The 26,949-nt window shown below is 46.1% G+C and overlaps 2 protein-coding genes across 7 annotated transcripts in view; one reads left to right on the forward strand and one right to left on the reverse strand.

Annotated features, from left to right (window-relative positions):
* Positions 1-14,568, reverse strand: part of Sugp1 (SURP and G patch domain containing 1) — a 30,945-nt gene extending 16,377 nt beyond the window's left edge. Inside the window, exons 1-4 of one of the 2 annotated variants that reach the window (XR_015639354.1) lie at positions 14,514-14,568; positions 8,839-9,010; positions 5,131-5,231; positions 1,520-1,741 (exon numbers count right to left, since the gene is read on the reverse strand). Coding sequence is in view for 1 of the 2 variants with exons in the window: in NM_001011920.1 (NP_001011920.1) it covers positions 1,520-1,741; positions 5,131-5,231; positions 8,839-9,010; positions 14,514-14,547 (529 nt within the window). In the remaining variant the exon portion in view is untranslated. The remainder of the gene's footprint in view (positions 1-1,519; positions 1,742-5,130; positions 5,232-8,838; positions 9,011-14,513) is intronic. The other variant, NM_001011920.1, reaches the window with a different exon arrangement.
* Positions 14,569-14,893: 325 nt separating this feature from the next.
* The window catches only part of Mau2 (MAU2 sister chromatid cohesion factor), a 31,140-nt gene continuing 19,084 nt past the window's right edge, over positions 14,894-26,949 (forward strand). For 3 of the 5 annotated variants that reach the window (XR_015639356.1, XR_015639355.1, XM_087587770.1), the window contains exons 1-3: positions 14,894-15,202; positions 25,441-25,458; positions 25,838-25,903. Coding sequence is in view for 3 of the 5 variants with exons in the window: in XM_087587770.1 (XP_087443896.1) it covers positions 14,909-15,202; positions 25,441-25,458; positions 25,838-25,903 (378 nt within the window). In the remaining 2 variants the exon portion in view is untranslated. 5 annotated transcript variants of the gene reach the window in all.

Consider the following 26,949-nt stretch of genomic DNA (forward strand, 5'->3'; position numbering starts at 1 on the left):
AAACACTATTTTGTCAGTCACTATCTTAAAACTGGCTCCCAAGCACTCTGGACATGATCCCAGATATTTCTGCTGGACTCCCCCTTGATCCAGTCACACAGCACTCTAGGATAACCTCCTGTAATCTCTCGCACCCCCATACACTCAAAGCCAGCTGTTTAGCAAATGGTCTGTGTTTGAGCTGGGAAAGTGTGCTGGCAGCCTGCCCTTTGGGCACTAGCACTCAAGCTCCATCACTATCTCAAAGATACAATGTTAACTTTTTGTTTGTTTTGTTTTTTTGTTTTTGTTTTGTTTTGTTTTTTTGAGACATGTATGGTCCTTTGACTAGTTTAAGGCTGGCCTAAATTCCCCATCCTCTTGCTTCAATCTTCTGAGTGCCGGGATGACAGACTTGTACCACCATGCCTGGGCTTATGCTGTTCTGGGGATGGGACCCAGGGTTTTGTACCTTCTAGGCAAGCACTGTACCAACTGAGCTGTATCCCCAGCCAAGAATATCTCTTTACAGGAGGATTAGCTGCCTGTACGGGGCAGGTAGAACTTGCTTTTGTAGTTCTCTTTGGCCTAGTCCTAAGGCTGAGTCTGTTAGTCGCAGTAATGGATCATGTCCTTTTATGAGTATCACAAGGAAAATAGCTCACTGTCAGCTAGTGTCTGGCCATTAGGGTAGAGGCTGAGCCTGTAGCTAACCTTATATTCCTTGTTTGGTTGCCAGGAAGCACAGGAATGGGATAAAGAGGATAAAGGCACCTATGACCTAAGAAGGGTCCAGGGAGTCCTGGGGCATTTTGTGCTGGATTTTCTTCCAGATTGATCTTCCATTTGCAGTTAGAATACTACCTGAACACTGTGTAGAGAAGCAGGCATGTTGAAGGCCATATCAATCAATGCCCAAACAGGTGCTAAGGCCTTGAGATGAGCCAGGCCCCTTTTAGTGCATGAGCAGAACCATGAGAAAGGACAGAACACTTAAGAAGTACCCTCCAACCTACTCTGGGGACCCTCATTCAGATTAGGTTGACATGATATAGCTAATGATTAGTCTGTCCTCTGTGTCAGGGTGCACAGTCAGTTCTCCACAGGGTCCTGTGCTGTCTGTCACAGGGCTTTGTTCTTAATGATGTGGCATGGGTTACTAGATGAGCCCTGGTACTATCAGTCTGAGACCAGAGACCACCTCCCCCATGCTGGAGTGCATCCTCCAATCTTCACATTCCAAACCTCTGGCCCAAATTATAGAGACAGCTGAAGCAGCTCCTGCCTCAGTTTACAAAAACCCTTGTCCAAGAAAGTCTTCTATAGTGGACTGGGACAGCAGCTACTGTTCTCAGAACAGGGCTAGTGTTCTTGTAAGGCTGTTCTAAAGCTTGCCACAGTGGTGGCTTACTCTGCTCAAATGCCACAGTTTCATCTAGGCAAGTGTGAGCTGCTGACCCAGTCACAGCACTTTGTATCCGGCTCTGGACACGGCTGTCATAAGGTAGGTGGAAGGAGGCATGGCAGACCCATAACTTACCTTTGATTTCCAGCCACTGCTCATAGTCCTCCTCCTCGTCATCATCATCAGGGGACTGGAAGACACTTGGGCGGTGTGCGACAGGTAGCTGTTTGGCATGTGAGTAGTTCTTCACAGGGCCCATTGGGCTACCCAGCCCCAGGCCCGTTCGCTTGCTGAGCAGGAGGGGTCTCTTCAAGGAGCTGGGTGCTGGCGAGCTGGGGGGGGCCCTGGGGGCTGAATCTGGGATTGGAAAAGAGAAAACACACACTGGAGATCTGCAGAGGGCACTGTTGTGGGCACACTGCCATTATAGACACCACAAACATCCTAGACCTTTAAGTATCATTGAATGACACTTCTAGGCCAGGAGAGAGATGACTTTAGGGTTCCTAGCTGGAAGATAAGCCAGGGCTTGGCAGTTGTCAGCTCTTGCCGAATATAACTGCACATAACACCCAGATCCCATCACAGATGGATGTGAACCATACTGTGGTTGCTGGGAACTGAACTCAGGACCTTGGTAAGAGCAACCAGTGCTCTTAACCACTGAACATCTCTCTAGTCTGATCACAGCCTTTCTAAACTGAACCTGAGACACTGAGGGTAAAGGACTTAAATAGCATGTTCTCCTCTGGCAAAGGCTGAAGTCAGTTCTAAAGTCTTTCAGTAACAATGAGCTCCAACTAGGCTGTGCGGCTTCCCTGTGCCTGGATTCCTACCCACTGGGGTAAGATGGAGGATGTGCTGGGCTACATATGCCCCCTCTCCAAAGACCCCACACGTGGACAGGGCCTGGGGTTGAAGACCTATAATCCCAGCTATTCAGAAAACTGTGGCAAAAGGACTGAATTCAAGACCAGCATGGGAGACAGAATGAGTTCAAAGTCCAACCAGGCAACTAAGTCTTATCTCAAAATGAAAAGGCAAGGGGTTGGGGATTTAGCTCAGTGGTAGAGCGCTTGCCTAGGAAGCGCAAGGCCCTGGGTTCGGTCCCCAGCTCCGAGAAAAAAAAAAAAATGAAAAAGCAAAAGAGGGTTCCTTTATGGTAGATCACTTGTTGAACATTCATGAGACCCTGGGTTCAATCCAAAAACCCAACTCCCCAAATCCCAACCCCATGAGTGTGAACAAGGCGGGTAAATCAAGCTCCCTGGAGAGCAGTGCTGCTACAGATGGCAGGTGGCCTACGGCACAGGAGGCTCCATACTACAGATTCAACTTCCAAAGTCTCAGTTTCTAAGTATAAAATGCATTCCTGGCTACACAATGCCTAGGAAACTGAACTCAGCCATTGATCCGTAGGTTCCCTCTGGGTATAAAGAGAATCCCTTCTCATCAAACAGAAAAGTATCCAATGGGTTGGGGATTTAGCTCAGTGGTAGAGCACTTGCCTAGTAAGCGCAAGGCCCTGGGTTCGGTCCCCAGCTCTGAAAAAAAGAGTAAAAAAAAAGAAAAAAAAAAAAAAAGAAAAGAAAAGCATCCAATGAGAGAGGCTTTGATCTATCCCAAACGACATTACACACTATTGAGGACAGGATGACCAGAGGACTCTCAGACACAACCTGCCAGCAATAGGCTCCTATGAGGTAGAGGTTGGGGGTGGGAGCTATGCCACAATATCCCATGTGTTTTTCATTACTGAAAAGATGCAGTGCTGGAGAGGTGGCTCAGCAGTTGAGAGCACTTTCTGCTCTTGCAGAAAACCTGGATCCAGTTCCCAATACCCTTATCAGGTCTCTGGCACCCAAGGGCTCCTGCAACCACAAGATGCACATGAACTCATACAGAGCACAGGCATAGGAATAAAAATCAAATCTAAAAGTCTTAATGAAAAATGCCAGGCAGTGCACACCTTTTATTTCAGCACTTGGGAGGCGCAAAGGCAGGGAGACCTCTGAGAGTTTGAGGCCACCCTCTACATAGTGAGATCCAGGATAGCCAGGCCAGGACTACATAATGAGAATCTAGCTTTTCTTGTAGCTCTTGTTATTTATTTTAGATTTTTATGGTATGAGTGTTTTGCCTGCATATGTATCTATGTTCCATGTGTGTGCCTAGTATTCCCAAGATAAGACTGTGTTGGATCCCCTGGAACTGGTGTGGTTGTGAACCACCATGGCAGTGCTAGGAACTGAACCTTGTTCTCTTTAAGGGCAACAAGTGCTTTTAGCAGCCCTAAGAGAACTTGTCTAAAAAAATAAGAGATGAGAGGCTGAGCCCATGCTTCAGTTGGCACTGCCATTAGGAGCCATGAAACCTAGGGGTGGGCTGGCTGAAGCTGCACTGGATCGAACTCTCCTGTCTCTCGATGCCTTCCCCCCAGGCCCCCTCAAAGCCTGGCAGGACCACAATGAAGCTCTCTACTCTCTGCACAGGGACATCATCCTCTTTGCTTGGCCATCTGACCCTGTTGTTGCTGGAGCTGTGGGGTGGAGCCTGGCCTCTGGTGGCCATAACAAGTCAGGCTGAGCCATCCATCCCCAGGGCCAGTTAAAGACACAGGTGCGTCCAGGCTGGGGCTCTGTTGGACTGGTGCTCGCCTAGCATGCATGAGGTCCTGGGCTCCATCTCCAGCACCACATAAAGCAGGCATGGCGGCATACAGCTGTCACCTCAGCACTCGGGAGTTGGAGGCAGGAGAATCAGGAATTCAAGATCTCCTTGGCTATACAAGTTTGAGTTCGGTGTAAGCTCCATGAAACCCTGAATCAATACTTAAACCTGGGAGGCACAGCGTGGCAGTGCAGGTCTTTAGATCTTAGTCCTGGGGAGGCAGAGGCAGGTGGGTCTCTGAATTACTGGCAAACCCGGTGTGTATGGTGAGCTCTAGGCCAGCTGGGGCTACATAGTGATACCCTGTCTCATCAAAGGCTGTGTGAGTTGAAAAGGGTGGTTTGGTGGCTAAGAGATGGCTTGCTACGCTAAGCAAGCATAAGGCTCTGGATCCCCAGCCCCAGCACCCACATGAAAAGCATTCTGGGCAGTGGTGGTGTATGCCTTAAATCACAGCTCTTGGGAGCCAGAAGCAAGTGAATCTTAATTTGAGGGCAGCCTGGTCTACAAATTGAGTTTGGGGATAGCCAAGGCTATTAAAAAAAAAAAAAAAAAGCAACAACAACAACAACAAAACAAAACAAATGCTGGGACATGAAGCCTGTTGACTCAGGTAAAAAGGATACATGCTTTGTCAATGTGGGGACATGTGGCAGCACAGGGTTGACAACAATCCTCTGCCCACAGGCTAAATGAAGGAGGATGAGGAAAAAGGCAGAGCAGTTGCCTGTGTGGTTCCAAGGGAGGAAACACTGGCTGGATATGGAACTCAATAAACTCCTGTCAACACCAGGTTATTGGATGATTTGGTTACTTCCAGGATCCTGCACCAGCCACAGCAGGCCAGACTGTGTCATCTTCTGACACAACTTGGACATCTCATGCCAGGAGCACAATCCCCCCCATGTACCACTGGGGATCCTCTGTGCCCATCATGGGACATGTAGGTCTTGACCCTCCTGTTGGTCATATATAGAACAGTGAGGGCACTTAATGGTTTGAGGTGGGAACTGCTGTCACAGTGTTTCAGGGAACCTGGGTGGCAGAGGTCAGAGTGGAAGGCTGGCTGCACTCACCTGTGCTTGCCTGTGCCTTCTGTAACTTCAGAAACTGCTGCAAGAAGCTGCCGTCGTTGGCAAACTTGTTGGAGATGCAGGAGTTTTGTGCATCGGCAACTCTAGAACCAAAGCACAGGTCAGAGTAAACTGGAGAGAAAGGCGGAGAGGCAATGTCGGGGCTGCTCTACTGACATTCCTGGCCCTGTACCCAGTTGTGTTCTCCTGCTGAGAGGCCCAGATTGTTGCCCCAAAGATGTTAGGGACAATAGCTGAGAGCAGGGTATAAGCATGTATGGAGTGGGCTAACTAAGTGCACTCTGCCTTGGTAAAAATAATACATATACTTGGGCCACTGCTGCTTGAGTCCCAGCTCTGTGGTCCCAGTGGTCCCCATCAATGGCTTATGTTCTTTTCCTGCACAGTCCATGTTCTTCTAGGCAATTAATGAACTGGCTATTGTTCAGCATGTGTCACAGCTCTCTTAAAGTAGGATGTGCATGCATTTTGTGACTTTATTTTGAGACATGATTTCTCTATACAGTTCTCATTGTGGTAGAACTCACTGTGTAGACCAGGCTGGCTTCAAATTCACAGAGATCTACCTGCTTCTGCCTCCTGAGTGCTTGAATCAAAGGTGTGCGCCACCACATCAGCTCTGGTATTTTATTTTGTTTGCTTTTGAGACAGGGTTTCATGTAGCCATGGCTAGCATTCAGCTCCTAATCTTCCCGCCTGTGCCTCCAAGTATTAGGATTGCATTGCATATGCCACTCAATCTATAAGTTCTCTTTTTTCTTTAAAACCGTGTCATAGGGGCTGGAGAGATGGCTCAGTGGTTAAGAGCACTGACTGCTCTTCCAGAGGTCCCGAGTTCAAGTCCCAGCAACCACATGGTGGCTCACAACCATCTGTAATGGGATCTGATGCCCTCTTCTGGTGTGTCTGAAGACACTATACTCAAATACATAAAAATAAATAAATCTTAACAAACAAACAAACAACTGTATCTCCCAGCTGGCCTGGAACTCACTACATAACCCAAGCTGGCTTCTAAGTACTGGGATTTGTACACTTGCTGCCATGTCTAGCTTTAATATGTATCCCCAATGCACACACAGCTCTGGCAGAATCTTTAATCGCTAACATGCTCATACCTATAGCAAACAGCTGGTGAGAACGAAAGGGACCTGCTACAGGTTGTGCTGTGGTAGCTGGCCTGTTTTGAGACAGGTTCTCTGTTGTCTTCCTGTCTCAGTCTCCTGAGTGCTGGGATTTCAGGCACAAACCATGATGCCTGGCCAAAAAAAAAAAAAAAAAAAAAGAAGAAGCTTTCTCTGTATTTTCCTTAGGCAGGTATAGCCTTCTTGGAAGTCTAGGGCAGCAGGATGGCCTGAGCCCAAAAAAAAATAAACCATCATCTTGGGATGAAGAGAGCTGGCACTCAGCATGTGTGCCATAAACACAGTAACAATTAGTTGTTGGAAAAGCACCCCAAAATTCAAATGGCACTCATCGCTGACTGTCATGGTTGTGTGACACTGGCTTTTTTTTTATTTCTTCTCTCTCTCAGATTTCTTTTTTTTTTTTTTTTTTTTTTTTTGGTTCTTTTTTTTCGGAGCTGGGGACCGAACCCAGGGCCTTGTGCTTCCTAGGTAAGCACTCTACCACTGAGCTAAATCCCCAGCCCCCAGATTTCTTAACATGTACATAAGTTACTTTGAAATATTTTTAAGGAATTGGAGAGTTGGTTCAGTGATTAAGAACATTTGCTGCTCTTGCAGAGGACCTAGTCCAATTCTCAGCTCCCACATGGTGGCTGACATCTAACTGTAACTCCAGTTCCAGGAGAGCTGATGCCCTCTTCTGACTCCTCAGGCACTAGCCATGCACATGGTACACAAACATATAAGAAAGCAAAACACTCATACAGATTAAAACAAAAATGAAATAAATATTTAAAAGAAAAAATTAAAATCTTATTATGTCACATTTACGTATTTATTTTATGTGTGTGTATACAGGTCTGTGTACCATGGCACATGTGGAAGTCAGACAACTTGCAGAATCTCCTGCCACTATGTAGGTCCCAGGGTCTGAACTCAGGTCACACACAGGCTTGGAAGCAAACACCTTTACCAACAGAGAGAGCTACCTTGTTGGCCCACAGGTTCCTTCCAAGTTTAACAACCAAAATGTTCCAACAGTAAAAGCCAAAAAAAACCAAAAGTCTTGGTTTTTTGACAGAGCAAAAAAGCCTCTGTTGAGAAAGCAGCTCCTGTTTAGCAGCTGAGACCCTGAGGACCCTCAGGCCCTGGCACTGTCCTCACTCTGCTCTAGCTCCTAAGGTAGAACTGTGTGGCATTTGCATGGGACACCCGCCCCCACCCCATGTACTATTAATGATCTCTAGACAGCTTAGAGCAACTACTGTACAAAGATGCTATGCAATCAATCAGATATCAGTCTTTGCTGCTTATCAAATAATGCTGAGATGATAAACCAGCTGCTGGGACTGTGTAATCCCAACATTCAGGAGAGTGGAGCAAGAAAATCTTGTCCAAAACCCTCGGAAAGGTTAGGTGAGTGCTTGCCAAGAGAAAGTAAAGACTTAAGTTCCACCCCCAGAACCATGTAAAAAGCCAGAGAGAATGGTGCAGAGACAGGAGGATCCCTGGGGTTTGGCTGTTGATTGGTGAGTTATAGGGCAGTGAGAGGCTCTGCCTCCAAAAACAATGTGGGGCTGGGGATTTAGCTCAGTGGTAGAGCGCTTACCTAGGAAGCGCAAGGCCCTGGGTTCAGTCCCCAGCTCCGAAAAAAAGAACCAAAAAAAAAAAAACAAACAAAAAAAACAAACAAAAAAAAAAACAATGTGGGCAGGCATGGTGGTGCATGCCTTTAATCCCAATACCCAGAAGGCAGAGGCAAGTGGGTCTTTATGAATTCAAGGCCAATTTGGTCTACATAGCAACTTCCAAGACAGCCTAGATTACACAGTGAGACCCAGTCTCAAAAAAAAAGCCAGGTAGCGGTGTTGTGCACCCTTGATCTCAGCACTGGGGAGGCAAGGACAGGCGGTCTTGAGGCCAGCCTGATCTACAGAGTGAGTTATAGGACAGCCAAAGCAACATAGAGAACAAAACAAAACAAAACAAAATGACATAGAAATGTAAATAACTCCTAAGGAGAGATACCCAAGGTTGTCCTCTGGCTTCAACATATATGTATACTCATTGTGTATACACATGCATATGCAAATACAAGCTAAAATGTAAAGTATAACAAGCACATACATGGTCAGTGCATACATGATGCTCTCTCTATTTTTGCCTCCAATGCCACAGATGTAACAACCCAGGGCCTCAAGAATGCTATGCAAGCACTCTACCACTGAGCCCTTAACACCACTGGACCACATTAACAATAGCTACGGGAGGCATAAAAGCCTGTAATCTAAGCACGCAGGATCATGAGAGGTTTTAGTTTTTTGAAACAAGTTCTCACTCATATAAACCAAGTTAGCCTTGAACTTAACTTATAGCCATGACCTTCAATTCTGAACATTCCTAACTTTACCTCCCAAGCTCTGGGTTAACAGATATGTGGTGCCACACCTGAGCCTCTTCACACCATCCTACTTCTACTGTTACACCAGCCCTTGTCCTGTCACTGCGTCCCATTTCCTATCACATTGAGTCTCAGCTGCTCTAAACCTAGGAAGCCACTTACTCCCCAGGATGAGGGGGCTGTGGACTCGCCACATGACTCTGTCTGGCCTTTTGTTCCATTCTGGCCTCAATCTCCCGCTTCTTCTGAGCAATGAGCTCTTCCTGGTGGAGGATGTTCATATTCATCTTTCCAGACTTGGGTTGTGCCATCCCGAACCACCGATTGGCCTTTCCTGGTAGGAGGAAAAGATGAGATCAGAAAACACCTTTGCTCCATCAACGTTCCCAGCAGCGATGCTCAGGACTCAAATGGTCATTTGTTCATTTCTTCAGTAAATGCTTAAAGACTATTTGTCATGTACACAACATTGCACAAGACTCTACAGAGGGCTAAGGAGAGCTCCAGCCAGGTGGGGCTCACCTCTGACTGAGAAGGCAAGAGAACACAAAAACAACATGAAAGACTAGTGCAAGGGTAGCGGGACACATGTGCAATCTCAGCACTCAGCAGGCTGAGGAAGAGACCAACCTCCTCTACACAGTAAGGCCTGCTGCAAGGCTAGGATCATAGCTAGTGATGGAGTGCTTGCTTAGCATGAACGCCTGCCTGGATTCTGTTCCTACCAGAGTATAAACCAAATATACTGGTGCATGTCTATAACCTTGGCACTAAGGAGGTTAAGGAAAGAAGAACAGAAGTTTGAGATCAGGTATAGAAACATGGCTCAGTAGTTAACAGCACTGGCTGCTCCCCCAGAGGACCCACGTTTTGTTCCAGAACCCATATGGAGGTTCACAAACATCTGTAACACCAATTCCATGGGCTCTGACACCCTTGGTCAGTCTCGGGGCACTGCGAGCAACACAGTGTACATACATATTCTCCACCTAGATAATCACACAAACATAATTAAAAGTAGAAGTTCAATATCATCCTCTGATATGTGAACTTTAGACCAGCCTGGTGTATTTGAGACCTTGTCTCAAAAAAAAAAAATTGTCCTCTGATGTTCACTCGCCTACACTCACAATGATATACATAATAATATATATAAAAACTAATACACACACACATATATATGTATATATTAGTGTGCAGGTTGGGGATGATATGGAAAGGTGGACATAGGACAACATACAATAGTTTCAGGAAGCAATGTGGGAATTTTGCCAACTTTAGTATATCCATCCTAACTATATATTCTGGGACTGGGGAAATAAACACTGGGTCTACTAAGAGATGGATTTCAGCCAAAACCCTTGACTTCCATAAACCCCTACTTTAACTTGAAGGCTACAATGTTTCCTAGAATCTCCCATCAGTGTCAGAACCAGCCGATCCCAGATAATCCAATAGGCTCTCCAGAGTCTGACTGTTTCCTTTCCTCCTTGTGTACAGTTATCCTTGTAAAAGGCTGTAGGTCCCCAGCAAGGATGGGGAAAAGACAAACAATAAAACTCTCAAGTATTTTAGCAAAGTCCTTCCTCAGGAGAATTTGGCTGCCCTTTTATTCAGAAGGTTCTGGGTCTCCAAACTGGCTCAAGTCTAGAAATTAGTTTATGGGCTGAGATTCCCGTTTTTCATGATCCAGTTCTTTCCCTCCACCGTGTGGGTCCAGGAATCAAATTCAGGTCATCATCGTTAGCAGCAGGGGACTGGGGCATTTCCCCAGCCCAATAAATTAAAAAAATTTTAAAAGAAAATGAAATTTCAGCTTATGGTAAGACTTAAAACTAGAAACAGAAAGTGATAACAGAACAACGCCTAAACTGGTATGGGAGCTATCAGGAGCCAGGATCAGGAAGAGCCGTGTGAGTGGGGATCAGGAAGAGTAGCTGCCAAAGCCAGAGACGGGAAGATGCACTGTCGTCTGAGAACAACAGGTTCAGTGAGCCAGAGGAACAATATTCCAGGACTGGGCAGAGAATGAGTGTGACACAGACTGTGGATTTTACTTCCAGGGCTTTAGGAAGGGATGAGGCAGTATTTAGTGAACAAGTAACAAGCTCCAATTAGTCTTTATTGTTTAAGTCTTTTTGTGTGTGCAGAAGGGCATGTGAATATGGGCACATGTATCCACAGCATCACACGTGGTCAGAGGATAAGGTGGTATTTTAGTTCTTATCTTTTGCCTTGAAATATTGCTCATAGCTGTCTATGCCAGGCTAGGCTCCCTGCAAGACCGCAGGGGCATCCTGGCTTTGCCTCCTATCTTCCATGGCAATAGAAGCATCAGGATTATAGAAGTTTATAAGGCTTTACATGGGCTCTGGCATCAAGCTGAGTTCCTCATGTTTGTACAGCAAGTACTTTACCCAAGGACCCATCTCCTCAGCCCTCCACAGGTCTTTCGCTGTATAGGCAAGAATGATGTTGAACTCCTGTCTGTGCCTCCAAAACAGGGCTTCTTAACCTATAGGTCATGACCCCTTCAAGGGGTCACATCCTGTATACTAGATATTCATTCACATTACAATTTTTAACAGTAGCAAAACTACAGTTATGAAGTAGTAATGAAATAATTTTGTGATTGAAAGTCACCATGAGAGACTGACTGTATTAGAAAGTCACAGCACTAAGAAGGTTGAAAAGCACTGCTCCAAAGTGTCATGTTGTTTTTTTTGTTTTTTGTTTTGGTTCTTTTTTTCGGAGCTGGGGACCGAACCCAGGGCCTTGCGCTTCCTAGGTAAGGGCTCTACCACTGAGCTAAATCCCCAGCCCCAAGTGTCATGGTTTTAAGTTTGGGTTATGTCAGCCAACTCTACTAATTTTTTTTTTAGTTTTAATATGACCTTAGGGACAGGTTGAGCATTCTGACACAGAGACGGTACACAGACAGCAAGATGACCAAAACAAATTACTGGCATTGAGCAAAAGTGCCAGTACCACTGTGTAACATACAGCAGTCATCAAGTCTATGGCAGGAGGAACATGTTTTCCAGACAAACATGGGCTTAATGAGACTCTGCCTCATTAAAGCATGGTTGTAGTTGGGCATGGTGGCACAGCCTTTAACCTTAGGGTTGGTGAGGCAGTGGGACAGATCTCTGTGAGTTCAAGTCCAGCCACAGATATGTAATGAGACCCTGTCCCAAAACAAACCTAGTGTTGTATCCTAAGAGTTCTCAGGAAAAAAAAAATCTATATTTTTCTTTTTTTTAAATTTTTTTTCTTTTTTTCAGAGCTGGGGACCAAACCCAGGGCGCTCTACCACTGAGCTAAATCCCCAACCCCTTTTTTAAAAAATTTTTTTTAAAGATTTATTTATTTATTTTATATATGAGTACACTGTAGCTGTCTTCTGACACACCAGAAGAGGGCATCGGATTCCATTACAGATGGTTGTGAGCCACCATGTGGTTGCTGGGATTTGAACTCAGGACCTCTGGAAGAGCAGTCGGTGCTCTTAACCACTGAGCCATCACTCCAGCCCTTTTTTAAAATTTTTAAAAAGATTTATTTATTTTATGTATGAGTACAACTGTTGCGGTCTTCAGACACACCAGAAGACAGCATCAGATCACATTACAGATGGTTGTGAGTCACCATGTGGTTGCAGGAATTTGAACTCAGGACCTCTGGAAGAGTAGTTAGTGCTCTTTATCAGTGAGCCATCTCTCCAGCCCCTATATTTTTCTAAATACATTTTAAAAAGTTTTTTTAAATGTGTATATATGAATATGTACCATATGACTGCCTGGAAGTTATAAATGCTTATGAGCTGACATGTGGGTGCTAGGCATCACGTCCTCTGAAAGAACAGCAAGCACTCTTAACGCTCAGCCATTTCACTGGAACATTTTCTTCCTATGTAAAACAGACTGGTTTCCACTTGAAACAAGCCTTCTGCCTCTAACTTCCTAGTGCAGATCACAAACATGTGCCACTATGCTATGTTTAAACACTAAATTTGTACGTATGTGCATAGGCACCTGTGCAAGCCAAAGGTTGACATAAGGTGTCTTCTTTTTCCCCCTTGTTTTTTTTCTCTTTTTTCAAAGATGTATTTACTATGTATACAGAATTCTTCCTGTATGTATGCCTGCAGGCCAAAAGAGGGCACCAGATCTCATTATAGATGGTTATTAATCACCCTGTGGTTGCTGGAAATTCAACTCAGGACCTCTGGACAAACAGTGCTCTCTGAACCTCTGAGCCATCTCTCCAGACCCCTTGTTTTGTTTGTTTTTTCAAGACAAGGTTTTCTTTGTGTAGTCCTGGAACTCACTTTGTAAACCAAGCTGGTCTCAAACTCACAGAGACCCACCTGCATCTTCCAATGCCTTTCCAAGTGCTGGGACTAAAAACACAGGCCATCATCATTCACCTGCTTATTTTTTTTTTTTTTTAAAGACCGGGTCTCAGTTTGTATAGCCCTGGCTGACCTCAAATTCACATGTCCACCTGCCTCTCAGGAGTTAGGATTAAAGGCATTCACTACTGGCTCTCTGCCTCATTTTTTTTTTTTTTTTTTTGGCACAGAGCAGCTCACAAAACTTTAAGCCCCATTTCAGCTAGACTGGCTGCCAATAAGCCCCAGGAATCTACCTGTCTCTAGGCCATAGACTGTGGTTTCAGGCCCACAACATTATAACTGGCATTTTTACATGAGTGCTAACTTTTACATGAATGCTGAAGAAGGGAAATCTGGTCCTCATTCTTGGGCAGCAGGCACCTTAACTACTGACACATCCCCTCAGTCCTTAAATTCTAAATGTTGAAAGCAAAGCTGACTCCTCAGGCACTACCAAAGTCGACACCCCTAATTATTTCCATTTCACTCATGACAATCCCCAAGGACACAATCCCAGTCCATTCCAAGGCCTATCCAGCCTCTGTGGTGAAAATTCTGCCTTCCCATAGACAGCATCTACTCATATCAAATACCCTGTACTCAAGAAAGACCTTTCATGGAGCTGGAGAGATGGCTCAGAGGTTAAGAGTTTGCTATTCTTCCAGAGGATCCAAGTTGTGATGCCAGCAAGCATCCAGGTGACTTACTCTAACTCCAGCTCTAGGGGATCCAACACTCTTCTGGCCTCAGTAGGCACCCACACTCACAAGTGCACTCACACAAACAGACATAATTACAAATTAACTTTTAAAAATTTTGAGCCTTCCATGACCTTCAATATATTAGCAGCATCCAACCCAGACCTCACGTCACCAGAATTAGTTCTTTGAAAAATTTGCTTCCAGGTGCACTGACGCGCTTGGCACACGAGAAGTGTGGAAGCATATGGTGAATGGACAAATGCATCCCATCCTAGGGGTACAGGGTCAGCTAAACCTATGTCAGTAGGAAATTGTACCCCGGCTAACCCAGTGCAGTTCTGAAACGTAGATTTTTTTTCCTCCTACAAAGCAGGACCCAAGCCAAAGGGGAGCTGCCACCTTAAGGGTATCCGGAGGGGCAGGAGGGCTGTCCCAGGCTAGTAGCTGTGGATGCCACCGGCCCTGAGAGCAGTTCATTGGGAAAGCCCACGCGGTTCCCACCCGGCGCCAAGGCCTTTGAGGAAGATGAGGAGTGCTCCTCAGCCAGAGGCGGGGAGGCCAGCAACGCGCGTCTGGGGTCTCAGCAGACCAGAGAGGTGCACACGCAACGTTACTGTGAGTTACCCAGGGGCTGAGGCGAGAAGTCCGCGTGTCAGTTCCGTGACAGAAAGGAGAGTGAACAGGAGACGTGCAGTCGCGAGAACACAGGTGGGCGCCGAAGGAAAGGCGGGGGATATTACCTGCAACATCCCGGTTGTCCATCTTGAGACTCATCCAATCCCACAATGCTCCGGCGCCACCTGAGAGGAGGGAGGCTCTGTTATAGTCCGCTTGGTCTGATGGGAAATGGAGTCCTCCTCCGTCGAACACGTCTAGCCCCTTCTAGGACACCAGGCGTCTTCCCCACAGAAACGCCGGCGTCAGTTCATGAACCTATGTTACTCTCAGTCGAGACGATGCAGAGGTATCATCCTCTCCTCAGAGTCTTCCTCAGTCGCAGCCACTTCGAACACACACCCTAAGGCCCAGAAGTCCTTGCGTAGCTGTTCTCGCGAGAATCGCGGGTCGCCAGGCCCCGCCCCCTCAAGGTGCTTCCGCCTCTCTGTGGAGGCGGCTTGTTGTTGTGCAGGCCAAGATGGCGGCACAAGCGGCGGCTGCGGCGCAGGCGGCGGCGGCAGCACAGGCGGCCGCAGCGCAGGCCGCACAGGCCGAGGCAGCCGAGTCGTGGTATCTGGCTCTCCTGGGTTTCGCCGAGCACTTCCGAACATCTAGCCCGCCCAAGATCCGCTTGTGCGTTCATTGCCTGCAGGCCGTGTTCCCCTTCAAACCGCCTCAGCGGATAGAGGCCCGTACGCACCTGCAGCTCGGCTCGGTGCTTTACCACCACACGAAGAACAGCGAACAGGCGCGCAGTCACTTAGAGAAGGCGGTGAGTGTGCGGGCCAGGCGGGCGGGCCACGGGGTATTGGGGACTCGATCCTCTTCGCTTCATCGGGCTTGGGACTTCCGAAGGCCTCGCCCTCACCTGTGGTGACAGACGCGGCTCCGCCACGCCCTCTCACCCGGGAACTGGGAAAGTTGTCCTTTAGCAACAAACTGGTTCTCGCATCGGGGACCCCCATAGTCGGGTGGCCGTGGGAGCATTATCCAGAGCGTCAGCCTAGAAGCACCTACCTAATGTGACTGCCGATAACAGTATTGAAGAGATCCAAGCTCCCTGAGATGTAAAAGCAAGGAAATCTGAAAAATGCCATTTCTAGTCCCTGGACCAGAAATTCTGACAATCAGGTGTTTAGGTCTCTGGAGTCCCTGTGGCATGGATATTGGGGAAGGTGAGCCTCTGGTTGAACATTGTTGCCCTGTGAGGATGTGAAGTGATTGTAGCTTCTAGAGTCAGTTGCACCTCGGGGGTCTGGAGGTCGGTCCTACCATTGGTGGCTTCTCCCACCATGAACTAACTGGTCCATCTTTGAAGGAGTCCCCACTCCACCTCCAACTTGATTTGTGACGTCTTGGCGCTTTACAGAATTTGAAGAGTTAGCTGTCATTCGGCTTCTCAGTAAACTTAGTGACTGTAAGACTTGTTTCTTCTCATGGCAGTTGTGTCTCTTTCACACCTCTGTCTCACTTTTTGCCATTTTCCTATCTTTGTTCTGATTGAAGAAGCTCCTTGAGACAACTCAGATGTTTAGTGTACTGACCTGCAGACAGTCTAAGTAAATTGCCTTCAGGAAGGGATCAAAATCTTTCTTTCCGAGACTGGCAGAGTTGAACTTCTAATCCTCACTGAACCAACTAACTTCCTTATTTCAAGAGTGAAACCCTATAGGCTTAGCTAGGTGAAGTGACTTAGCAAAGACCACACTGTGTGAGGTTTTGGGTGTTTTTTTGTTTTGTTTTGTTTTGTTTTGTTTTGTTTTATTTTGGGGGGGCGGTTTCGAGGTCTTAGAATTGAGCACAGAATTTGCCTCCATTCCAGCAATCATCCTTCCTGGCCCAAGTACTGGGATTGCAGGCATAGTTGCACATCCTTGTGATATGCCTGCTCAAGGGCTAACCTCAGCTATGTAGGAATAATATCTCAAAGAGAAGAAAGTAGGTCTGGTTAGATGACTGTGGGTAAAGGCTTTGCAGTATAAGCCCAATAACTTGAGTTTGAATGGAAGGTAAGCACTCTCAAAAATTACTCTCCACATTGGCCTGCACTCACACCCATCACACACACACACACACACACACACACACACAAATAATAAGATTAAAAAGGAGCTAGATATGGTGATAGATGCCTTTAATCCTGACACTCAGGAGACCAGCCAATGGATCTCTGTGAGTGCTGCCAAAGAGCCAGGGCTACATAGAAGACCCTGTCTCAAACAGAACCAGTGATCAGCTAGAAAGATGGCTCAGCATTTAAGAGCCTAGACCGTTCTTCCAGAGGTCCTGAGTTCAGTTCCCAGCAACCACACTTTTCTGGTGTGTCTGAAGACAGCGTATAGTATACTCACATTTTTTTTTTTTTAAGATTTATTTATTATATATAAGTACACTGTAGCTGTCTTCAGATACACCAGAAGAGGGCATCGGATCTCTTTACAGATGATTGTGAGCCACCATGTGGTTGCTGGGAATTGAACTCATGACCTCTGGAAGAGCAGTCGGGTGCTCTTAACCGCTGAGCCATCTCTCCAGCCCGTATACTCACATTTAAAAAAAAAAAAAAAAAAAAAAAGGTGAAACCTGAGCTGGTCAGTGGCAGAGCTCTCTGAGTTCAAAGCCATCCTGGTCCACAGAAAGAGTTCCAAGATAGCCAGAACTATATAGAGAAACCCTGTCAAAAACAAAACAAAACAAACAAAAAGAAAACTTGGGCTCATCCAATTTGTGGGTTAAAAAAAGATTTAATGATTTTTAATTATACATGTGGATATATGCACATAAATGTTGTGCCCACTGAGGTCAAATTTCTTGAGTCCACTGAGCTGGAGTTAGAGTTGTATGTGGGCTACGTAATGGAGTTACTGGGAACTGAACTTGGGTCCTGTGCAGAGTATTGTGTGTTCTTAACTGCCAAGGTATGCCTCTAATTCCCTCAGTCTAAGGAGCACTGGTTTCTAGACTAGAAAAGGATGTCATCATTGTGTTAGTGCTTTTTGTTGTTGTCTTATTCATTCATCAAGGAGATATTTGTTCCCCTTCCACCATGTGTCAAGCCTGTTGTAGACTGGGTATGAGCTGACTGAAAAGTCCTGCCCATGGTAGCCTTTTCTTTAGTGAGACAAGCAGTCAATAAGGCTATTAGTCTAAGAGCTGTTGACACTGGACTAGAGGAAGGGGTAGAGTTGATATAGGGATGAGGGAACCTCATATTTGTATGAATGACGTTTGGATGGTATGAGCTAGTGATCCCGTTCAAGGTTTCAGGTCAATAACAAGGAGTTCCTGGGGCCTGCAGTGGATTTTGAAGCATCCAGGACAGTGGTGAGTGAGTTTGATCCTGCCAAGTGCCAGACTTCAGTGTATGTGCAGGCCAGAGGCTGCCAGGATCTGGCTAGTTCTGAAATGTTCTTTTCGGGGTTGGGGATTTAGCTCAGTGGTAGAGCGCTTGCCTAGGAAGCGCAAGGCCCTGGGTTCGGTCCCCAGCTCTGAAAAAAAGAACCAAAAAAAAAAAAAAGAAATGTTCTTTTCTTTCTTGTTCAGGGCAGTTAATCCCACCACCTCCCTTTTTCCCTTGTTTCCTTGGGTGTTAATGTGTCCATGTATTTCATCCATCCTTCAGCCCTGTGCAATCCGTGCAGCCCCCTGCAATTGCTCTCTTAGCACTTGGCTTTGAGACCAGCAATTAAAACCCCTTACTTACCCTTGTGAAATGCTTTCCCTTGGTGTATCAGAAAACTGACTCCTGAAAGATCACCCACAGAACCACATTGTGCCCTCCATAAGTCACCCCAGCTCAATGCCCGTAAAACCGTTAATCACCGCTGTTCTTCCATTCAATTCCCCTGAGTTTTATTTAAAATGACATTGTTGTCCTTGGAGTGACCCTAGGACCTTGTACATAAGCCACTATCTGGTGCAAGCTATATCACAAGCCCCTTCATTTGTTCTTTTTTTTCTTTTTGAAGATTTTATTATGTATAAGTACGCTTTTCTTCAGACACACCAGAAGAGGGCATCAGATCTCATTACAGATGGTTGTGAGCCACCATGTGGTTGCTGGGAATTGAACTCAAGACCTTTGGAAGAGCAGTCATCTCTTTAACCACTGAGCCATCTCTCCAGCCCTACCCCCACCCCCAACCCCCTTCATTTGTTCTTAATTGCACTTTTCCCAAAAGCACAGCTATGAGCTTTTACGCTCTGGGATTCAGAGACATCAGGAATTCCAGATTTCAGGCTTACCTGAGCCACACAATAAGATGCTCTTTTCTTTAAAACAAACAAAACAAACCTGAAAGTATAATTGGTTTCTTTTAGAAAGTTCTTGGGTGAGCCAGAATGTGATGAGGTGTGGCTTTGATCCTAGGACTCAGGAGGCAGAGGCAGGCAGATCTGTGAGTTCAAGGCTAGCCTGGTCTACAAAGTGAGTTCGAGGTCAATGAGTTTTGACGCAGAGAAACCCTGTCTCAAAAAACAAACAAGCTGGAGAGATGAGATGGCTCAGTGGTTAAGAGCACTGACTGCTTTTCCAGGGGTCCTGAATGCAATTCTCAGCAACCACATGGTGGCTCACAACCATCTGTAATGGGATCTGATGCCTTCTTCTGGTGTGTCTGAAGACAACTCTAGTGTACTCACATAAATAAAATCTTTTTTTTTTAAATGCTAGGATAAGAGGTGTGCAACACCACACCTGGCTGCTGCTTAGGTTTGAAATTATGCATTCTGTTCCCTCCTTCCTTTACCCCTACCTGTTAACCCTCTGTTGCACGTCCCAATAGCAGGTATCTTAGATCTCTAATATAATACTGCAGTGCTGATATCTAGCCACAGTCCATGTGTGACTCACACCATCTTAGCAACACAGCATACAGTACAACAACCCTTCCACAAGATGTGGTAAGTTTAGAGCAATGTTCTGAGATAGGAACCATGTTCCCATGTTTTGTCACGAAGGTAGAGTTGGCCAGGTTGATCTCAAGGGTTTGAGTGATCTTCTTAGGCCTCTGTAATGGACTGTAGGTGATGGCTGCACCTGCCTTAGCTGCTCTGGGATGAGGGCTTGGTTCACTTGACCTAGAAAGCAGCTTCATCTCTACTGGTCCAGCACCGCTCATTCTCGGGTTAGCCTGGGAGTCTGCTTTACTTGTTTCCCTTTTCCTGAGAGACTCCCTCCAAGCCTAATGCCTTCAGCTCAGCTGCAGCAGCTCTTTTTCTCCTTGATTTTGACCAGGTCCCACTCTACGCTAGATAGAACTGGAATGGAAACCCATGCCCTGGCGTGGCCACCAGGCAAAGCAGATCCGTGAGCTATAACCTGTGCTTTTCGTCTCACTCACTCACTCTCCATCATCTGACTTCAGGAACTAAAGTTAGCATGGCCTTTGATTCTGACTCATCCTGTTTGTCTCCTCAACTTCATCCTGCCTGCAATACTGTTGTGCTCTTGGTGCTTATGTGCCAGCCCTGTGTTAGGCACCATCCTCAGCAAACTGATGAAATAAAGACCTCTTGGCTTCCTTCTTTAACATTTGTGTAGTGTATAGAAAGTGTATTTGTGTGCGTGTGTATAGGAAGAGCATGTGTGCTGGGGTGTTCTCTCAGGTGTCAGACTTGGTGGCAGTCACCTTTATCCATTAAGTCATTTTGCCCACTCTTGTCTTCCTGATGCCAACTCTCTGTTGGTTGGAAAATGTTCTAGAGCCTTAGCTGCCTGTAGCAGGAGGTTAGGGAAACTCCCTCTATTTCCATTCTGGATTGTTGGAGTCAGTAGCTATCTCTACTCAAGTTGGTAGATGAGACCTGGAGTGGGGCGGGGGAGGAGGGGGTGTATGTTTGTTTGTTTTTCCTAATTACTTTGTTTTCCATGAATAAGAAAACTATAAAGCTGAATGTGCTGACTCAACCTATAATCCCTGAACTTTGAAGGCTGAGGCAGAAAAAAAAATGCTGTTAGTTCAAGGCCAGCCAGCATGGCCTTGCCTCAAAAATGAAAAAACCTTGAGGCTGGACAAATACTCAATGGGTGAGAACTGTTGTTGAAGAATGAGGGCCCGAATACAAATCCCAGTCTCCGTGGGAAGGATCTGGCATGGCTATGTGCCTACACATGACCCCACTGGGAACCCCAGTGTGGTGACTGCTGAGGAGCAGGGACAAGTGGAACACTAGGCCTTGCTGATGGCCAGCTTGCCTCCTCTCAAGGGAATAGGGAAAGATGCAGGGCATGATGCTTGACATTCTCTTCTGACCCACATTCCTCCGCATAGGCACACACACGTGCTCACACAACTCGAGATAGATATTTGTTTAAAAAGCAAAAGCTAGGACTGGAGAGATGGCTCAGTGGTTAAGAGCACTGACTGCTCTTCCAGAGGTTCTGAGCAACCACATGATGGCTCACAACCATCTGTAATGGGATGCTCTCTTCTGAAGTGTCTGAAGAGAACTATAGTGTACTAACATATAAATAAAATAAATAAATCTTTAAAAAAAAAAACGCAAAAGCTAGATAGTGACACACTTTTAATATCCTAGGGACAGAAACAGGTGGATCTGAGACTTGGAGGAATCCTGGTTCTAAAATCAGCTCTAGGCTAGCCATTGCTATATAGTAAGTCCCTATCTCAAAGGGGAAAAGACAGTGACAACAACAAAAACCCAAGTAAACATAAACAACAGATTAGCATCTGACACTGCACTCCACCTCTTAAAATAACAAAACCGAAGGGAAACACTCAAGGCAACCCCACTGGCTTCTGGAGAGCTAACAACCATCAGGTCCCCTGTGAACTAGAGAGTTCTTATTTTGACTGCTATTTTTTTCTTTTAACATCAAGAGGAAGAGATACAATTCATGAGTCTTATAAAGTACAACAGCTTACAGCTGAGTTAGGATACATTGTGTTTTTTTCACTTTTGTTAGTTTCTTTGAGTCAGGGTCTCATTCATCTTAGGCTGCCTTTGAATGGCCTTGGAATTCTTATCTTCCTGCCTTTCCCTCAGTGCTGAGGCGACAGGTATATGCATGGGTTTTAGGTTGGTGCCCAGGATGGAATGCAGAACTGTGCTACACAAGCACTCTACTATCTGAGCTGTATCCCCAGCCCAGAAGTAGAGTGATACACAGAGAACAACTTATGTGAGTTGGTTATCTCTTTTCACCATGTGGGTTCCCGTTATCAAAGTCTGGCTTGACAACATGTACCTTTACTGAGAGTCATCTTGCTAGCCTCGCAAAAGTTTGGACATAGATTCATGGAAGTGTAAATGTCATACCGTGATCACCGTTTATAGAGTACATTTTGCTAAGTTTTGTTTCACATAGGTTTTCTTTTTTTTTTTTTTTTTTTTTTTTCCGGAGCTGGGGACCGAACCCAGGGCCTTGCGCTTGCTAGGCAAGAGCTCTACCACTGAGCTAAATCCCCAACCCCTCACATAGGTTTTCTTTTTTTTTTTTTTTTTTTGGTGTGGTTCTTTTTTTCGGAGCTGGGGACCGAACCCAGGGCCTTGCGCTTCCTAGGTAAGCGCTCTACCACTGAGCTAAATCCCCAGCTGTAGTCCAAATGGTAAACTACTTAAAATTCCCCACGCTCTTCTCATGACCTTGGGATTTAAAATGTAGCTGGACAAGGCTGGAAAAGTGGCTCAGTGGTTACGAACATTTGGTGCTCTTCCAGGGGACCCAGGTTCAATTCCCAGCATCCAATGGTGCCTTCTATAACTCTAGTTCCAGGGGATTTGAGTCCCTCTTTTGACTTCTACATTTACCTGGTACATAGACATACATGCATGCAAAACACTAGCACATTAAAAATAACTAAATGGAGCTGGACATAGTACTGTGAGCCTGCAGAAAAATTAGGAACTCAAGGCCATCATCACCTTCATAGTTTGAGGGCAAGCTAGACTGCATGAGATACTGTTTCAAGAAATTTAAGGAAAAAAATGGGATGGAGATGTAGTTCACTGAGTAGAGTGCCTGCCTAGCATTTAAGAAGTCCTAGGTGGGTTGGGGATTTAGCTCAATGGTAGATCGTTTGCCTAGCAAGTTCAAGGCCCTGGGTTCGGTCCTCAGCTCCGGGGGGCGGGGGGGGGGATGTACATGAGTGGGTGCAATTGTTGCTCATGAGACAAATGTTTCCCAAGCACTGTGGAGTGTTACCCTGAAGCAGCCTCTGGAGACAACAGCCTTGAGAGGTTACATGGGCCTTCTCTAACATTCTCCATTGTGTATGCTGTTATGGATATATAAAGACATTTTGGCAATGGCAAACTTCCTGCGAGATTATGTCACCTAGCAATGTGGTCGGCTTAGTTTGTAAAAGTACATGTTTGGGGTTGGGGATTTAGCTCAGTGGTAGAGCGCTTGCCTAGCATGCGCAAGGCCCTGGGTTTGGTCCCCAGCTCCGGGAAAAAAAAAAAAAAAAAGTACATGTTTGCATTGCCGTGAAATCACCTAGCAACACATTTCTTAGAATGTGTCCCTGTCAATCCAGCAATGCCTAAAGAAGACTGCACACAGAAGGTGATAGAAGGAGGGATGAGAGGAAGATGGAATTCCAAGAGGGTAGTGGGAGATCCTAAGAAGACTGTGGAGGTCTAAAGGATGGTTGAAAGTTCTAGAAAGGCAGTGAGTATCCAGAGAGGAGGGCACAGGAGAGGATGTCTACCCATCAGCAGATACCTTTGGCTCAGAAAGAAAGGTATGACTAAATAGGCAGATGGCAGCCACAAGGAAACCTAAGTGGAAATGACAAAGAGACCTTTCTCTAAGGAGATGGTCCAGACATGGAAGAAATTGGAACAGTGGGACCCCATTCTCTGTCAGCTGGCTGTGATTTCTGGATTCATCCCTCAGCTGCCTATTTAAAAGAACACAGTGAGTCTGTGGTCCTGAGAAGGTACCGATGCTCTGAGGAGGCCTCCAGTGCTGACCAGAGGAGGCTGCTGCTCCTCCTGCCCTGCCTTTTTACTGGCCCACAGTGCTTCCTCCTGGCCAGCAGATCCCCGCTTCTCTTTGTGACTCTGTCTTGCTGGTCCAAGAGGCAACCTAGGTGTTTCTAGTCACACGAGAGCCTCTTCTTTCCCTTTGTGCTGGTCTCTGCTCTGAGACAGCTTTCTGTTAAGAGAATCTTGTGCAGTTGGGGCTAGTTTCCTTAAACTCACTGTGTAGCTGAGGATGACCTTGAATTTTGGGTCCCCCTGAGTACTGGGGTTACAGACATGCATGTCTAGTTTGTGAGGTACAGGGGATAAACCCAGGGTTTATACATGCTAAGCAGCCATGCTATCAACGAGTCACATCTCCAGTCTTTTATGTACTTGAGATTGGCCTTGGACTTGTGATTTCCTGCTTCCACGCCTCAAGTGCTGGATGACAAATGCATACCACCACCACACTTGTCCTAAGCCAATCCTAAAACCATGTTGTAGGGCTGGCAAGATGGCTAAGCAGGAAAAGGTGCTAGCTGTCAAACATGACTGACTGAAGGCTGGCTTCAGTACCCAGGACCAATGTGGTAGAAAGAACTGACTCCCACAAGGTGCCCTCTGACCTCTACCCTCGCACGATGGCCTATTGAGTGCATCAGCATATAAATAAATCATATAAATAAATATGCAAATAAATAAATGTTAAAAAATTGTTTTTTACAAAAACAGTCTGACCAGGAACTTTGATTCTTCCCCACCCAGGGGTGGACTCCCAGCCACCACTACCATGAGTGGCACTAAGCCACCAGCCTTGCAGCCTCAGGTATCCCCAGGTCTTGGTTCTTTTCTTGCTAGCTCTTCTGTGTCTGTGCTCTTCTGAGCACCTCCCACTTTCCCTTTTCTGCAGTTACACCCAGCTTTAGCCTTCAAAGCTCAGCATCAAGTGCCCCATCCTGTGTGGGCAGTTGACACAGTGGGGTGGGTCCAGTCTGCCTCTCCACACCTGTCAGGGCTCCTCTCAGAGGTCAGTTCTTTGGTAATTGTTTGTTGCAGCCTTGGTTTTCAGGTCAGTGTTAGGGTTGTACTTAGGAGGTCCTTAAAGATCCAAATAACTGAACACTGCATGGCATACTACCAAGGAGTTTTCTTGAAACATGTAACTTGAGACACAGTGGTTCCCTAAGTCAAAGCTGACCCTCTGAATCATTCATTCATTTACTTGTTAATTTGGAGACAGGGTTTTACTTTTTAGTCTAGGCTAGCTATGTAAGCCAGTCTGGCCTCAAGCTCATAAAGATTTCACCTGCCTCTGACTCCTCAGGTGCTAGGATTAAAGGTGTGCACCACCATGCCCAACTAGTTATTTTTAATTATGTGTGTACTTGCGTTTGTGTGTATAATTGAATGCAGGTGTTGGGAGGCTAAAGGTATTGAGAAGCTGGTTTGTGTTCTTGTTTTGTTTTGAGACAGAGTCTCATAAATCTCTTGGTGTACATCACTCCCCTTCTGAGGCTAGCTCTGCCCACTTCAAGCCTCTTTGATATGCCACTTCCTCAGACGCCCCTAAGGTGACCCACTCCTCAGGCAAAGCTTTGCTGAATGGCTAGTCTTTCCGCCAGACCATCATCAGTCCTGCTGAAATGTAGAGTATGGCCAAGATCACCCTGGGGTTCCCTCCCTTGAATAGTCTGGCTCCTTGTCTGATGTTAGGAAGAGAGGTTCCCCTCTTTATTAGGCATCCCCCAAGTGCCATGCAGCTTCCATCCCAGAACCAGCTTGCAGGGGAAGCAATGCTGTCTCTCCCCACACTGCCCTTGGGGATGGGCATGCTGTGCCAACACTACTATAAGCCCAGTGGAAACAAGCACCAAGCATTTGCCTCAGAATTAATCCTAGTTGGGCTGGTGGCTCATGCCTTTAATCTCAGTGCTCAGGAGGCAGAAGCAGGTAGATCTCTCTGAGTTTGAGGCGATCCTGATCTATAGAGTATGTTTCAAGACAGCCAGAACTACACAGAGAAACCCTTTGACCCTCCCCCTAGAAAAATTAATCCTTTTTTTTTTTCTCTTTCAGTGGTTGATATCACAGCAAGTATCCTTTTCTTGTATATGCATTTTGAGGGGTGCCCATACTGGGGGTGGAACCCAGCACCTGGGGCATGCTAAGCAAATGTTCTGCCACTGAGCCATATCCCCACGTTCTATCCTATATTCTTGAGGTAATGTTCTGCTTGAATGAAAAGCCCATGGTAAAAGCTGGAAACATTTCTTTCCCTGGCATACCATGTACCCTAGCTGCCCTGGAAGCCAGCCACCACTCTCTGGGCAGCAAGGTCCTCATTGTGCCCTTTCTGCCCCAACTCTGCTTCCTCTGCTTGCCCTGCAGCATGGAGGGGGAGGATTTACTCGGAGCTGTGACCCTTTTTAAAGAGATGTCTTTGCATTGTACTTCCTTAACTGAACTTCTCCAGATCCCGCAGTTTGAAGATGTTAAATTTGAGGCAGCGAGCCTGTTGTCAGAGCTGTATTGTCAAGAGGTGAGGACATGCTGCTGGTTCTGAAAGCAGGGGCTCCCTGTTTCCTGGACCTAGAAGGAGATCATGGTTCCCAGCTGGGTAGGAGTTCACACTGTGTTACAGAGCTCTGTATAGCTCACTCACACGCCCTTGTTTCTGTATTTATTCATTCAGAACTGGGGATAGAAGCCAGGACCTCACCTGGGCTACACAGATAATGCCACTGAGCTCTGCCCTGTCCCTGTCCCTGTCCCCTCCTGATGTGTACTACCTACTATAATAGAAGTGACTCAGCACCGATGTCCAATATTCTTTTTTTTTTTTTTTTTATCGGAGCTGAGGGCCGAACCCAGGGCCTTGAGCTTGCTAGGCAAGCGCACTACCACTGAGCTAAATCCCCAACCCAATATCCTTTTTTTTTTTTTTTCTTTTTTCTTTTTTCTTTTTTTCGGAGCTGGGGACCGAACCCAGGGCCTTGTGCTCCCTAGGCAAGCGCTCTACCGCTGAGCTAAATCCCCAACCCCCCAACCCAATATTCTTTAAGGTGTCACTTTTCCTTGTGTCTTTTTTGTGGTCCTAGGGTAGTGCCAGGTACTTATGTGTGCTAAGTAGACACTCTCCAGCATCAAACCGCACTTCAGCCCTTCAAATTTGTTATTTCTTTTTATTCTATGGATATAAGTATTTTGTGTATGTAAGTATACTATATCCTTGCCAGTTGTCGACAAAGTTCAGTAGAGGGCATGAGATTCCATGGGACTGAAGTGACAGAGGTTGTGAGCTGCCATGTGGGTGCTAGGAACTGAAACCAAGCCCCCTCTTAAGAGCAGCAGGTACTCTTAACCACAGAGCCATCTTCAGTGTCCCCCAAGTATATGTATGTCTGGGTTTTTGTTGTTGGGGAAGCTTTGGGGTTATCGTTTTGAAACAGGTAAGTCTGTAGCCTTAGCTAGCCTAGATGCCTAGATGTGAATGAGAGGCTATTATGTAGTTTGTTTTTGTTTTTGTTTTTTGGTGAGACAGGCTTTTTCTTTTTCTTTTTCTTTTTTTTTTTTTTTTTTTTTTTT

Source organism: Rattus norvegicus, chromosome 16 (genome assembly GCF_021556685.1).
Source record: "Rattus norvegicus strain SHRSP/BbbUtx chromosome 16, alternate assembly SHRSP_T2T, whole genome shotgun sequence".
Taxonomy (NCBI): domain Eukaryota; kingdom Metazoa; phylum Chordata; class Mammalia; order Rodentia; family Muridae; genus Rattus; species Rattus norvegicus.